Source organism: Pecten maximus, chromosome 18 (genome assembly GCF_902652985.1).
Source record: "Pecten maximus chromosome 18, xPecMax1.1, whole genome shotgun sequence".
NCBI lineage: Eukaryota > Metazoa > Mollusca > Bivalvia > Pectinida > Pectinidae > Pecten > Pecten maximus.
Genome location: NC_047032.1, coordinates 18,413,889 through 18,427,868, shown reverse-complemented (window position 1 = coordinate 18,427,868; position 13,980 = coordinate 18,413,889). Strand labels below are relative to the sequence as shown.

General features: G+C 37.6%; 1 protein-coding gene across 1 annotated transcript in view; it reads right to left on the bottom strand.

Annotated features, from left to right (window-relative positions):
* Window positions 1–383: 383 nt before the first annotated feature.
* The window catches only part of LOC117316139 (zinc finger C2HC domain-containing protein 1A-like), a 29,368-nt gene continuing 15,771 nt past the window's right edge, over window positions 384–13,980 (bottom strand). Inside the window, exons 7-9 of the mRNA XM_033870643.1 lie at window positions 10,748–10,848; window positions 6,235–6,407; window positions 384–996 (exon numbers count right to left, since the gene is read on the bottom strand). Of these exons, the coding sequence (XP_033726534.1) occupies window positions 744–996; window positions 6,235–6,407; window positions 10,748–10,848 (527 nt within the window). The 3' untranslated portion in view covers window positions 384–743. The remainder of the gene's footprint in view (window positions 997–6,234; window positions 6,408–10,747; window positions 10,849–13,980) is intronic.

Below are 13,980 nucleotides of genomic sequence, written 5' to 3'. Positions count from 1 at the left end.
ACAGTGAGCTTTAATCAGCTGTATTATGAACACACAGAAAAGGTGGTAACCTAAAAACGAGATGAACAAATTTCCTAAATGAAGTTGAGTGGAGACATTTCCTAGTATAATGATTTGTTCTCAACAGAGGTGGATGGTTCCGATCCAGAAATTTGTCAAGAAGGGGTTAAATTTTGAATCCGGCTTCATCTAAGAGGATTCAATTTTGACTTTGTCATTCTAATTCCACAATCATGCAGGTTTGACATGTATATTATCATTATCACTGAGAAGATATTGTTTAACTAATAACAAGACAATTTCAAACTAAAAATAGGCACTGTATATATCCTGCAGTATATCAATATACCCTCATGACCACCTCCCTCACCCCCCCCCCCCCCCCCCCAAAAAAAAAAAAAAAAAAATAGAAGTATTAAGTTTGGGGAGTGCTTATTTGTGTAATTTTGAACCAATTTTAGATAACTATGATTTAAAAATCATTGACTGCATCTGCATAAATGAAGATGGGACTTATTTGTACACAGGGTACTATTTGAGGATACGTAAATACAGTAAATTTTAGCACATTTACGATATATCGCCAATTGCAGTGATATATACTGTACTTTTAATTTATCAGATTTCATTGAATGAAATAGATAAGTAGTCTAAGAAAAAACATCAACATGAAAAGTCAGTAACAACAACAATGCTGTATGAGGTAAATTAAATACCTAAAACAGTAACATTGGCATGTTTTATCAGGATATGACAAATCGTTTGATACCACACTCACAACAGAACTTGGCATGACTAACAGGATACTTGGTTCCGCATTCATGGCAGAATCGAGACACATTTTGTTTTACTCCATACTGACTATGAACCTCATTTTCTGAACTGCTACTGTAATATCCGGACTCATTTTCCCGTGAAATTCCACCTGTGAAGCCGGAAGGCATAGATGGACTGTGCATTCCGATGCCTGGCGATCTAGAACCGCCCCCCGCGACTCTGAAAATAAAGAAGATGAAATGTACGTTAGTGAACCAATTTAGCGTATTTTTAATAATTATATTCATTTTAATTAATATTAATTCATTATTTGAAATTGAAAGTACTTTTTTTAACCATCCAACTAATTTGAGGATAGATATGATACTAAACTTTCAGACTATGGGATGTACCAGTCAGCACACTTAAAAAACATTAATGGGCTTATTACTAGGCATGGGCTAATCTCTACATTTTCTACTAACTGATTAAATGATATGGCATATTTATATGGAAATAAGCCAGATATCACAACACACAAACCTCAATGAATAAGGATGGGTTTATTGCTAGGCCTGAGGTTATTGCAGTACTGTATAAATATAGCTATTTATTATCAATTCTTTTACAAGTAGTTTTCATCATTTTTGTTTGTTCCATTATTTTGAACTCTTTATGTTAGTAAAGGGTTAGTAGTAAAAATTGACAGTATGATTACAGCATTAAGGTTACATACAGGGGAAACACACAGAGGTTAAAACAGCAAAATTTACTGATCATACAAGAAAATACAGAAGTCAAACATGTACAGATTACCACAGTAAGATAGATCACAGCAATTCATAGAATATATAGAGTCAAATCTAGGTATTAGGAGGCCACTGAAGTGAAATTGAAAAACGGTCTCTTAATGGATGTGGTCTCTTAATAGAGATGGTATCTTAATAGAGATGGTATCTTAGATCTCAAATTATGAGATCATTATAAGCTTTTTATTCACATTATGATATGGCAATAATTATGAATGATACATGTAATTAAATTGACTGTCCAACCTTGATGGATAGAAAGAGTAATTATTAAGATGCCCAACACCTTGAAGACAACATGAACTTCAAATCGACACCTTGAAGGTAATATTAACTGGAAATTGACACTTGAAGACAACATTGATTTAAAATTGACACTTGAAGACAACATTAATTTCAAAATTGACATTTGAAGACATCATTAACTTAAAATTGACACTTGAAGACATTATTAACTTAAAATTAACACTTGAAGACAACATTAACTTAAAATTGACACTTGAAGACAACATTAACTTAAAATTGACACTTAAAGACAGCATTAACTTAAAATTAACACTTGAAGACATTGTTAACTTAAAATTGACACTTGAAGACATTATTAACTTAATATTGACACTTGAAGACATTTTAAACTTAAAATCAACACTTAAAGACAACATTAACTAACAAGAGGCCCATGGGGCCTGTATCGCTCACCTGGTTGGATTTGACCAAATGTCAAAAGAATGTTCATGTTCAATTTATTCATACACATACTCTCTAAGGGACTGAAAGACCCTATGGATTATTTTTACAACCTAATTGTGTTTGAAGAAACTAAGTCCCTTAGGCTGGGGAAAGACCCTTGGGCTTCTTAGACTCCGCCCCTCAGGCCCCTGGGTGTTCAGAGTAAAATTTATACAAACTCTGTTCCCCTCCCCCCCCCAAGGATGTTCCTGACCAAATATGGTTCTAATTCATTCATAACTTTATGACTTGTAGCAATTTAAAGACTAATCTCTATTCCCCTATTTGGCCCCGCCCCTCAGGCCCCTGGGGGTTCAGAGTAAAAATTTATACAAACTCTGTTCCCCCTTCTCCCAAGGATGTTCCTGTTCAAATTCATCCATAACTTTATGACTAGTAGCGATTTAAATGATTAACCCTATTTCCTCTATTTGGCCCCGCCCCTCAGGCCCCTGGGGATTCAGAGTAAAAATTTATACAAACTCTGTTCCCCTTCTCCCAATGATGTTCCTGACCAAATTTGGTTCAAATTCATTCATAACTTTATGACTAGTAGGGATTTAAAGGATTAACCCTATTTTCCCTATTTGGCCCCGCCCCTCAGGCCCCTGAGGGTTCAGAGTAAAAATTTATACAAACTCGGTTCCCCTTCCCCCAAGGATGTTCCTGACCAAATCTAATTAAAATCCATGAAAAATTTTATGACCAGTAGCGATTTAAAGACTAATCTCTATTTCCCCTATTTGGCTCCGCCCCTCAGGCCCCTGGGGGTTCAGAGTAAAAATGTATACAAACTCTGTTCCCCTTCTCCCAAGAATGTTACTGACCAAATTTGGTTCAAATTCATTTATAACTTTATGACTAGTAGCGATTTAAAGGATTAACCCTATTTCCCCTATTGGGCCCCACCCCTAAGGCCCCTGGGGGCCAGACCAACCATTTATACAAAATTGATTTCCCTTCACCCAAGGATGTTTCAGACCAAATATGGATCAAATCCCTTTATTCCTACGGAAGAAGAAGGATTTCAAAGAATTTGCTATATTTCCCCTATTGGGCCCCGCCCCTCAGGCCCCTGGGAGGCCGACCCATCGTTTATACAAAATTGGTTCCCCTTCACCCCAGGATGCTTCAGACCAAACATGGATCAAATCCCTTTATTCCTGCAGAAGAAGAAGGATTTTAAAGAATATGCTATATTCCCCCATTGGGCCCCACCCCCCAGGCCCCTGGGAGGCCAGACCCACCGTTTATACAAAATTGGTTCCCCTTCACCCAAGGATGCTTCAGACCAAACATGGATCAAATCCCTTTATTCCTGCAGAAGAAGAAGGATTTTAAAGAATATGCAATATTCCCCTATTGGGCCCCACCCCTATGGCCCCTGGGGGGCCAGACCCACCGTTTATACAAAATTGGTTCCCCTTCACCCAAGGATGTTTCAGACCAAATATGGATCAAATCCTTTTATTCCTACAGAAGAAGAAGGATTTCAAAGAATTTGCTATATTTCCCCTTTTGGGCCCCGCCCCTCAGGCCCCTAGGAGGCCAGACCCACCGTTTATACAAAATTGGTTCCCCTTCACCCAAGAATGCTTCAGACCAAACATGGAAGAAGAAGGATTTTAAAGAATATGCAATATTCCCCTATTGGGCCCCACCCCCCAGGCCCCTGGGGGGCCAGACCCACCGTTTATACAAAATTGGTTCCCCTACACACAAGGATGCTTCAAACCAAATATGAATCAAATCCCTTCATTTCTACAGAAGAAGAAGATTTTAAAGAATTTGCTATATTTCTCCTATCGGGCCCCGCCCCTAAGGCCCCTGGGGGGGGCAAGACCCACTGTTTATACAAAATTGGTTCCCCTTCACCCAAGGAGGCTTCAGACCAAATATGAATCAAATCCCTTCATTTCTACAGAAGAAGAAGGATTTTGAAGAATTTGCTATATTTCCCCTATTGGGCCCCGCCCCTAAGGCCCCTGGGGGGCCAAACCCACCGTTTATACAAAATTGGTTCCCCTTCACCCAAGGATGCTTCAGACCAAATATGAATCAAATCCCTTCATTTCTACAGAAGAAGAAGGATTTTAAAGAATTTGCTATATTTCCCCTATTGGGCCCCGCCCCTAAGACCCCTGGGGGGCCAGACCCACCGTTTATACAAAATTGGTTCCCCTTCACCCAAGGATGTTTCAGACCAAATATGGATCAAATCCCTTTATTCCTACAGAAGAAGAAGGATTTTAAAGAATATGCAATATTCCCCTATTGGGCCCCACCCCCCAGGCCCCTGGGGGGCCAGACCCACCGTTTATACAAAATTGGTTCCCCTTCACCCAAGGATGCTTCAAACCAAATATGAATCAAATCCCTTCATTCCTACAGAAGAAGAAGGATTTCAAAGAATTTGCTATATTTCCCCTATTGGGCCCCGCCCCTCAGGCCCCTAGGAGGCCAGACCCACCGTTTATACAAAATTGGTTCCCCTTCACCCAAGAATGCTTCAGACCAAACATGGATCAAATCCCTTTATTCCTGCAGAAGAAGAAGGATTTTAAAGAATATGCAATATTCCCCTATTGGGCCCCACCCCCAGGCCCCTGGGGGGCCAGACCCACCGTTTATAAAAAATTGGTTCCCCTTCACCCAAGGATGCTTCAAACCAAATATGAATCAAATCCCTTCATTTCTACAGAAGAAGAAGGATTTTAAAGAATTTGCTATATTTCTCCTATCGGGCCCCGCCCCTAAGGCCCCTGGGGGGCCAGACCCACTGTTTATACAAAATTGGTTCCCCTTCACCCAAGGAGGCTTCAGACCAAATATGAATCAAATCCCTTCATTTCTACAGAAGAAGAAGGATTTTGAAGAATTTGCTATATTTCCCTATTGGGCCCCGCCCCTAAGGCCCCTGGGGGGCCAGACCCACCGTTTATACAAAATTGGTTCCCCTTCACCCAAGGATGCTTCAGACCAAATATGAATCAAATCCCTTCATTTCTACAGAAGAAGAAGGATTTTAAAGAATTTGTTATATTTCCCCTATTGGACCCCGCCCCTAAGACCCCTGGGGGGCCAGACCCACCGTTTATACAAAATTGGTTCCCCTTCACCCAAGGATGCTTCAGACCAAATATGAATCAAATCCCTTCATTTCTACAGAAGAAGAAGGATTTTAAATAATTTGCTATATTTCCCCTATTGGGCCCCGCCCCTAAGGCCCCTGGGGGGCCAGACCCACCGTTTATACAAAATTGGTTCCCCTTCACCCAAGGATGCTTCAGACCAAATTTGGTCAAAATCCACTGAGTAGTTTAGGACTAGTAGCGATTTAAAGGAAAAGTTGACGGACGGACGACGGACGGACGACGGACGCTGCGCCATGCCATAAGCTCACCGGCCCTTCGGGCCAGGTGAGCTAAAAATCTACACTTGAAGACATTATTAACTTAAAATTGACACTTGAAGACAACATTAACTTAAAACTGACACTTTCAAACAATATTAACTTAAAATTGACACTTAACAACAATATTAATTAAAACCTTACACTTAAATACAACTGTTGTATTAACAATTGAAGACAACACCTTTGGACACCTTACATGTGACTTTAATCTATAAATGTTATACAATGATAAGTCAAACTACATTTAAACTTCAGGACAAAATAAACTTGATATAAAACTTGATGACAATGTTAGATCATAATTAAGGACAAAATAAACTTGATATGAAATTTGGTGACAATGTCAGTGTTTGAGGACATAATGAATTTGTACAGTGTATATCTAAATTATGACAATATAAAATTAATATGCTTGAAGGCAAAATGAAACTGTACAAAACTTGAACACAAAATCTAAACTTCAACTTCAGTACACTTATATAAACTTATGTTTAAAACCTTACTGTGTTATCTACAGACTTATACCTGATACTCGAGGAAGACTTAGACTTAAGCATTCCTGAGCTGCCTGGTCTAGATCCCCGCTTGGCGTCGTTGTAAACGGTAGAATTACGCCCCGTCCGTAAAGCTCGGCCTGTGGGGACACCCACGGCACTACCCTCTAAACCCATCGGAGGAGAGTCGCTGTAGTCACTAGCCTAAGAAGGTGAACAGAGCACACCAGTAGAGCAGTGGTTCAAGCGACTATAAGCAAGCAAACTAAAACAATAGATATGTACATATATATCCTGTAATAAGTTCAAGGGACCAACAAATATTTGAATATAGGGGTGGACTTATTGCAGGACAATATAGGGGTGGACTTATTGCAAGACAATATAGGGGTGGACTTATTGCAAGACAATATAGGGATGGACTTATTGCAAGACAATATAAGGGTGGACTTATTGCAGGGCAATGTAGGGATGGACTTATTGCAGGACAATATAGGGGATAGACTTATTGCAAGACATGAAATAGCATTTGCAAGCAAAATTTATCAAACCGCAATAAGCATGAATAGGCTTATTACCAGACATAGGCTTATTCCAGAATAGATACAGTAATAATTTTGAATTCTGGGAAAACTTTAAACCAAAATAGATAGAGTTGCATGCCATGGAATATGCCATTTGCCAAAGTACCTATAACGGTAATTTAAAAAAAAAACAAAACATTTGATTCTTTTCTAAAGAGTCTAATATGTATTTAAATATTATACATCAAAGATTTGTTATTTAGTATCCCATAAAAATTTCATAATGTAAATTCACATGACTTAAATTTAAACTAACTTTAATTATAGTCTACAAAGAGTTAAAAATTCAGTTTAGCAAATTTCTTTGGAATCACCATATATGATAATGTGCCGAACAAATATGTAATCATTTTGTAAAACGTGGATCTCATTTAAATTTCAACAATACTTAAAATAACTACAAAATTTGAGATATTTCACAAAAAAAAAAAAAATAATAATAATTTTTAGTTCAGAAAAGCCCACATGTTAACCTGATCAACAAGTAATGATACTTTTAATTGAAAAGCTTACAATTCTGTAACTAATACCAACAGTGAAGGCTAACAGGAGTCTAATACATCCAGGAGATCAACACTACAAATATTCTGATTAATAAGGTCGCAAATATTTTCTAAATATTAGAACCAGACAAACTATGCATGTACCAAACAAAAACAAGGTCCCTGGGTCTGACAAGGTCCCAGACTAAACAAAATCCCTGTGACTGACTTGGTCCCAGACTAAACAAGGTCCCTGTGACTAACTTGGTCCCAGACTAAACAAAATCCCTGTGACTAACTTGGTCCAAGCCTAAACAAGGTCCCTGTGACTAACCAGGTCCCAGATTAAACAAGGTCCCCGTGACTAACTTGGTCCCAGACTAAACAAGGTCCCTGTGACTGAAATGGTCCCAGACTAAACAAGGTCCCTATGACTGAAATGGTCCCAGACTAAACAAGGTCCCTGTGACTGAAATGGTCCCAGACTAAACAAGGTCCCTGTGACTGAAATGGTCCCAGACTAAACAAGGTCCCTGTGGGTCTGACCAGGTCCCAGACTAAACAAGGTCCCTGTGACTGACCAGGTCCCAGACTAAACAAGGTCCCTGTGACTGACTAGGTCCCAGACTAAACAAGGTCCCTGTGGGTCTGACCAGATCCCAGACTAAACAAGGTCCCTGTGACTGACCAGGTCCCAGACTAAACAAGGTCCCTGTGACTGACTAGGTCCCAGACTAAACAAGGTCCCTGTGACTGACTAGGTCCCAGACTAAACAAAATCCCTGTGACTGAAATGGTCCCAGACTAAACAAGGTCCCTGTGACTGACTAGGTCCCAGACTAAACAAAATCCCTGTGACTGACTAGGTCCCAGACTAAACAAGGTCCTTGTGACTGACTAGGTCCCAGACTAAACAAGGTCCCTGTGACTGACCAGGTCCCAGACTAAACAAGGTCCCTGTGACTGACTAGGTCCCAGACTAAACAAGGTCCTTGTGACTGACTAGGTCCCAGACTAAACAAAATCCCTGTGACTGAAATGGTCCCAGACTAAACAAGGTCCCTGTGGGTCTGACCAGGTCCCAGACTAAACAAGGTCCCTGTGACTGACTAGGTCACAGACTAAACAAGGTTCCTGTGACTGACTAGGTCCCAGACTAAACAAAATCCCTGTGACTGAAATGGTCCGAGACTAAACAAGGTCCCTGTGACTGAAATGGTCCCAGACTAAACAAGGTCCCTGTGACTGAAATGGTCCCAGACTAAACAAGGTCCCTGTGACTGAAATGGTCCCAGACTAAACAAGGTCCCTGTGACTGAAATGGTCCCAGACTAAACAAGGTCCCTGTGACTGACCAGGATCCAGACTAAACAAGGTCCCCGTGACTGAAATGGTCCCAGACTAAACAAGGTCCCTGGGTCTGACAAGGTCCCAGTGACTGACCAGGTCCCAGACTAAACAAGGTCCCAGTGACTGACTAGGATCCAGACTAAACAAGGTCCCAGTGACTGACCAGGATCCAGACTAAACAAGGTCCCCGTGACTGAAATGGTCCCAGACTAAACAAGGTCCCTGGGTCTGACAAGGTCCCAGTGACTGACCAGGTCCCAGACTAAACAAGGTCCCTGTGACTGAACAGGTCCCAGACTAAACAAGGTCCCAGTGACTGACCAGGATCCAGACTAAACAAGGTCCCAGTGACTGACCAGGATCCAGATTAAACAAGGTCCCTGGGACTATCCTGGTCCCAGACTAAACAAGGTCCATGGGACTAACCTGGTCCCGAACCAAACAAGGTCCCTGTCCCAGACAGAATGAGGTACTGGACAAATTAAGCCGGTTCTACAATACACTAAACCACATCCCAACATTAACACATGCCAGACTAAACCATATCTCAGACTAATCATGTAAGATTAATCCAGGTCCCAGACTTAAAACAGGTCCGAGACTAAAACCATGAGTTCCAAGACTAGTGAACAACACTGCAAGTGTTCAAAATTAACCAGGTCCACCGCTTTAATTCAGGTATCAGACTAAACCAGGTACCGTACATACTAACCAGATCAAAGACTAAACCACCAGGTCCGAGACTAACCAGGTACCAGACTAAACCAGGTCCCAGACCAAAACCAGGTTTCTGACTAAACTGGTCCCTGGAATCTAACCAAATTCCAATATGTATTCAAGGGTCATAAAGGTGGGTTTTTTTATTTGTTAACAAAAATTGAAGCTTGACTAATAATTAGACTTTTTTTTAGAGAATTTACTACATCACAATAAGAAACCATTGGAATCTTCAACCAAATAGAGTTCCAATAGGGACCACAGAACCAAATCAAAAATAGATTTTAGGTTTTCCACGTTTGGGCAGAAGATTTAATAGGAAGGTGAATGCAACAGGGCCTACTGATTGGATATTTAGGTGAGAGAAGTTTCAAAAGTTTTCTGTGTGGGCTGGGCAGTACATGTAGATGTAAATACATGTATATAGAAAAAAAGTTGTTTTTTTTTCTAGCCTGTTTTTGTCAGGGGGAGTTAATTAAGTGTGTATTTTGTAAATTTAGGTGAATTTTTGGTGCTGAATTCAATACAAGATGATGGCCCCCATATAAAAAAAGGTCGAATTGGTAGAATTTTTAATCATTCTATTTACAGGTTTCCGAGATGATATTCTTCAAAATTAGGGCTCGTGGGCCAGTGTTGAAAACTCCATTTAAGCAGGACAGTGGTAAACGTTAACATCTATAGGAAATCATTTGGTTCTGTGGTTCTTATAGAACTCCCTTCTTGGTATTATTCATGTGTTCTTGACTTAATTCATGTAATGGGTGCCAATTTATACTGATAAGTGTCAGATGTTGTTTGCGTTGTAAAATATTGTCTGAAACGTACAGTATTCAAAATATTATTATAGAAATATGACCATTCATACAGATTGTTAGTCAAAAGAGAAATATAAAATACTAGAAGGAGTAAACTATTATCTGTTAGAAATGGATGTAAATACATGGTTCGTACAGATTTTTCATACCAAAGCTAAGAAATTTTTCTCATGCAATTTTCCAGGAGCAAACTTGTAAGGGAATCGAGGTTGCATTTGAATATCATAAAAATAACAAAACTGCGCTAGAACATATATGGGCCGAAATTTTCTTATGATAAATTACTCATTTATAAGGATTCTGAAAAAGCATGTTTTCAGTCAGGACATATATGAATTCAAGTACTTTTCAAGCACTTGAGAGCAAATTCAAGCACTTTTCCATCACTCATGACCATAAATTCCAGCATTTTTCATCATCTGTACAAAACATGTATCTAGAAGGTACCAGGAGATATATATAAATGAAAATTAATCTACAGTAATATTAATATGATGTTAAAGCAAGCATCCCTCTGTTATAAAGGAAAAGCTTGAAATATACAGAATGAAAAAAGCCACACAGAAAAAATCATCTCTAATTCAAACACTCACCTGATACTGATTTGTTGACGGTGAAGGACGCCCCCTGGAGGCTGGTGCTGGTTGTCTCCCATACCCACTTCCAGTAGTACCAACAGGTGTCCTTCCACTTCCTGTTAACAAATAGTTAGGAATACAATGTTTTTTTTCTAGTTTTATTATTTTTTTCATTTTCAGAATAAAAAACCATTTCTAATATCTAAGAAAATTTGATCAAGAAGACACATGGATATCTAATTAGTTTGTGAGAAGACATTAATATTTTAACTATCATATTAAGATCTATTTTCAGAATATACATGTACACAAATGTACTACATCTTAAAGTATAAGTGTATTGTATCGCTATTTTCACATATATGGTTTCTCTCTATTTTGATATCCATCCTTACACACTGTATATATATCTGTGGATATTTTTCATCTATCAACTTGAAGAGACATGAAAGAACAATTATCTTCAAATTCTTCTATGTGAAATTCTCCATGTTCAAAGAGCGTGATAAATGAAACAAAAACATTGTCTACGGTAGTGTAAATTGGCCATCTACTTAGCTTACAAACTACAATATTCCACTTCTAGATAAAGATTTAGTAATGTACTGTACATTCAGGGAAAAGAATCTTAAACTAGAACTGTAAGCCATGGCTGACTAATACCCGCCCTGTTGTTTGCAAAATACAGTTTTGTAGTACTGTCGACACTTTTAGAATTTTTACAAATGTAATGAATTTTTGATGTATATCTAAATGTCAAAGTGGGTGGGTGTGGATGAGTAGGGTCGGGGGGGGGGGGGGGGGGGGGGATATAATTATTAAAATCCACTCTAATTTCTAATGAGTAAGCTAGGGCACAGTTATTATCAGACAGTTGACAAATATTGAGCACTATATTGGTAAACCTAGAAAGATCTTAAACCTATAACATTGGTACAAATTATAAAAAAAAAAAGCAACAAAACCCTTTTTACATAGATCAAACACCGTCATTGTCTCTCCCCCTCCGGGCTCCCCCCCCCCCCCCCCCCCCCCCCTCCACACACACACACACACACTCCATCACACACAAAAGAAAAAAAAAAAAAAAGGCTAAATCACTCAATACACCTCACCTTAATTTTTTTTATTGTTAACAATATTGTGATTCACTTAGGTTTTACCAGTACATGGTACTCTACAAGATATATCTATGAAGTTTTGATTATTATAGAACATCTTGTGATGATAGTGCCATCCATGGATTTCATCTCTAATGGTAAAGTAGTCAGTGTAAAGGTAATTATTACATGTATAGACATTAAAAATGAATCACAAGTCAAGATATTGTAATTTACAAAAGGTAAAATACATTAATGAAATTCTGTTTGGGTTATAGTTAGATCTAATTATTGAAGTACCAGTCATTCTGAACAGAAGGTTGAAACACATGTTAATAGCAGGATGAGTAGATAGATTATGAAGGTATGTGTCAAAAGAGAGAGAGGAGAAAATGGTATTATTGGACTTTCATAATACATGTTAATTGCTTTCTGACTGATGATTTTTTTTCTTTTTTCACCTAAGTTACATTTTTTTTATCTGTCCACCTAAGTTACAACTTTTTTTTTATCTGTCCTAAATCTCATGGTTACATAATTTTCAATAAATTCAACCTGTACATATCTAAAATTATCACTTTTAAGATTGTTATAAACATAAGCATAAAAATCACTTCAAGCAATAAAATAAATTGCAAAATGTACAACTAGGTGTTTCTAAAGTTCTACTCTGGCAGGTTTTTTTTGTTTTACTTAACCACATAAATGAAATATTTTAATAATTGTAGCAGTTATAGTTTCTAGTATAGCTTTTGTTCTTAAAACTATTCTATCAACCTGTAAAACATTTCCTTGCATTAAGAAACTGTTTCAGTAATCGGTAAAAATGTTTCTAGCATAGAAACACTTTTTCAGTCTCTAATGAAATAGTTTCTAGCATCATTAAACTATTTCAGTCTCGAATGAAATAGTTTCTTACATTCATAACTATTTTAGTCTCCAGTGAAATAGTTTCTAGCATCAATGAACTATTTCAGTCTCCAATGAAATAGTTTCTTACATTCATAACTATTTTAGTATCCAGTGAAATAGTTTCTAGCATCAATGAACTATTTCAATACCTAATGAAATAGTATTTGCATTATTGTTTTGAATTATCTCATTAACAGGAAAACCACTTTGATATTACATGCATTTGTAATAGACTATTTCAGTAAAGTAGTAAGTTTTAGTGAATTGAATTATTTCCATTACCAAATAAACTGGTTTTGCATTAGTGATTTATTTCATTAACTAAATGTACCAGGCTGAGTGAAATCTTGTAATTTGAAAAATATTATTTTTGTTAACTTAGGCAAGAGTGGAATTTTTGTTTGCTTTAACAAAAAATATCCATATAGATAATGGTCCTGTTTGAAAAAAATTAAAACAGCCATAGTCCTTTCCTGATACAGAGTTTCACCATATATGGTAAAGGTTAAGGTGATATGCTACCTTATACAATGTATATCAGTGATTTAAGAGAGGGTTATCTCCCTTATATATATACAGTACCTTCCACTTAATCGGGTAACGCTAAATAGGGTTTTTCTAACTTCATTTATTATATATATGTTATAATAACTCACAGCACTTTCAATTATCAACTTATTTTTTTGTTTTTCCAATGTTACAATAAATTAATTATAAATTACAATATCTAAATAATATATAAGCTCAAAAACAAACATTTTACATCATAACCTTTATGGAACTCTTTTGGAGATAGAAAATACAAAAGATAAAGGTAGCATATTATCCTTAAACTGTTCAGTCTTTCTGGGATCAAGCTTACATTTAGCTAGCTAGGATAAAACTTTTACACTTAACATTAACAAGGAACACTGAACCCTATGTTGTTTTTTTCTTCATTTCTTTGTTATGATATCAACTGGGATTGATGAAGTTATAGCCAAGAATCTCTCAATCGATGTAGAAAACTCGGGCCGAGTATTTGATAGATAAGACCCAATAAAACGTAGTGTACAATTTATTTGTTTATCTTTAGTTTTTTAAAGTGAAAATCCTGTGAAAATTGCTCTTCTGACAAGTCCCAGAAAGACTGGTATTCTAGTTAAATCCTACCAAGTATTCAAACCAATCAGTTAATTATGCACACTTTAATTGGTCATGTGATACCTTGTCATAAGATGGCACAACCTCGGGACT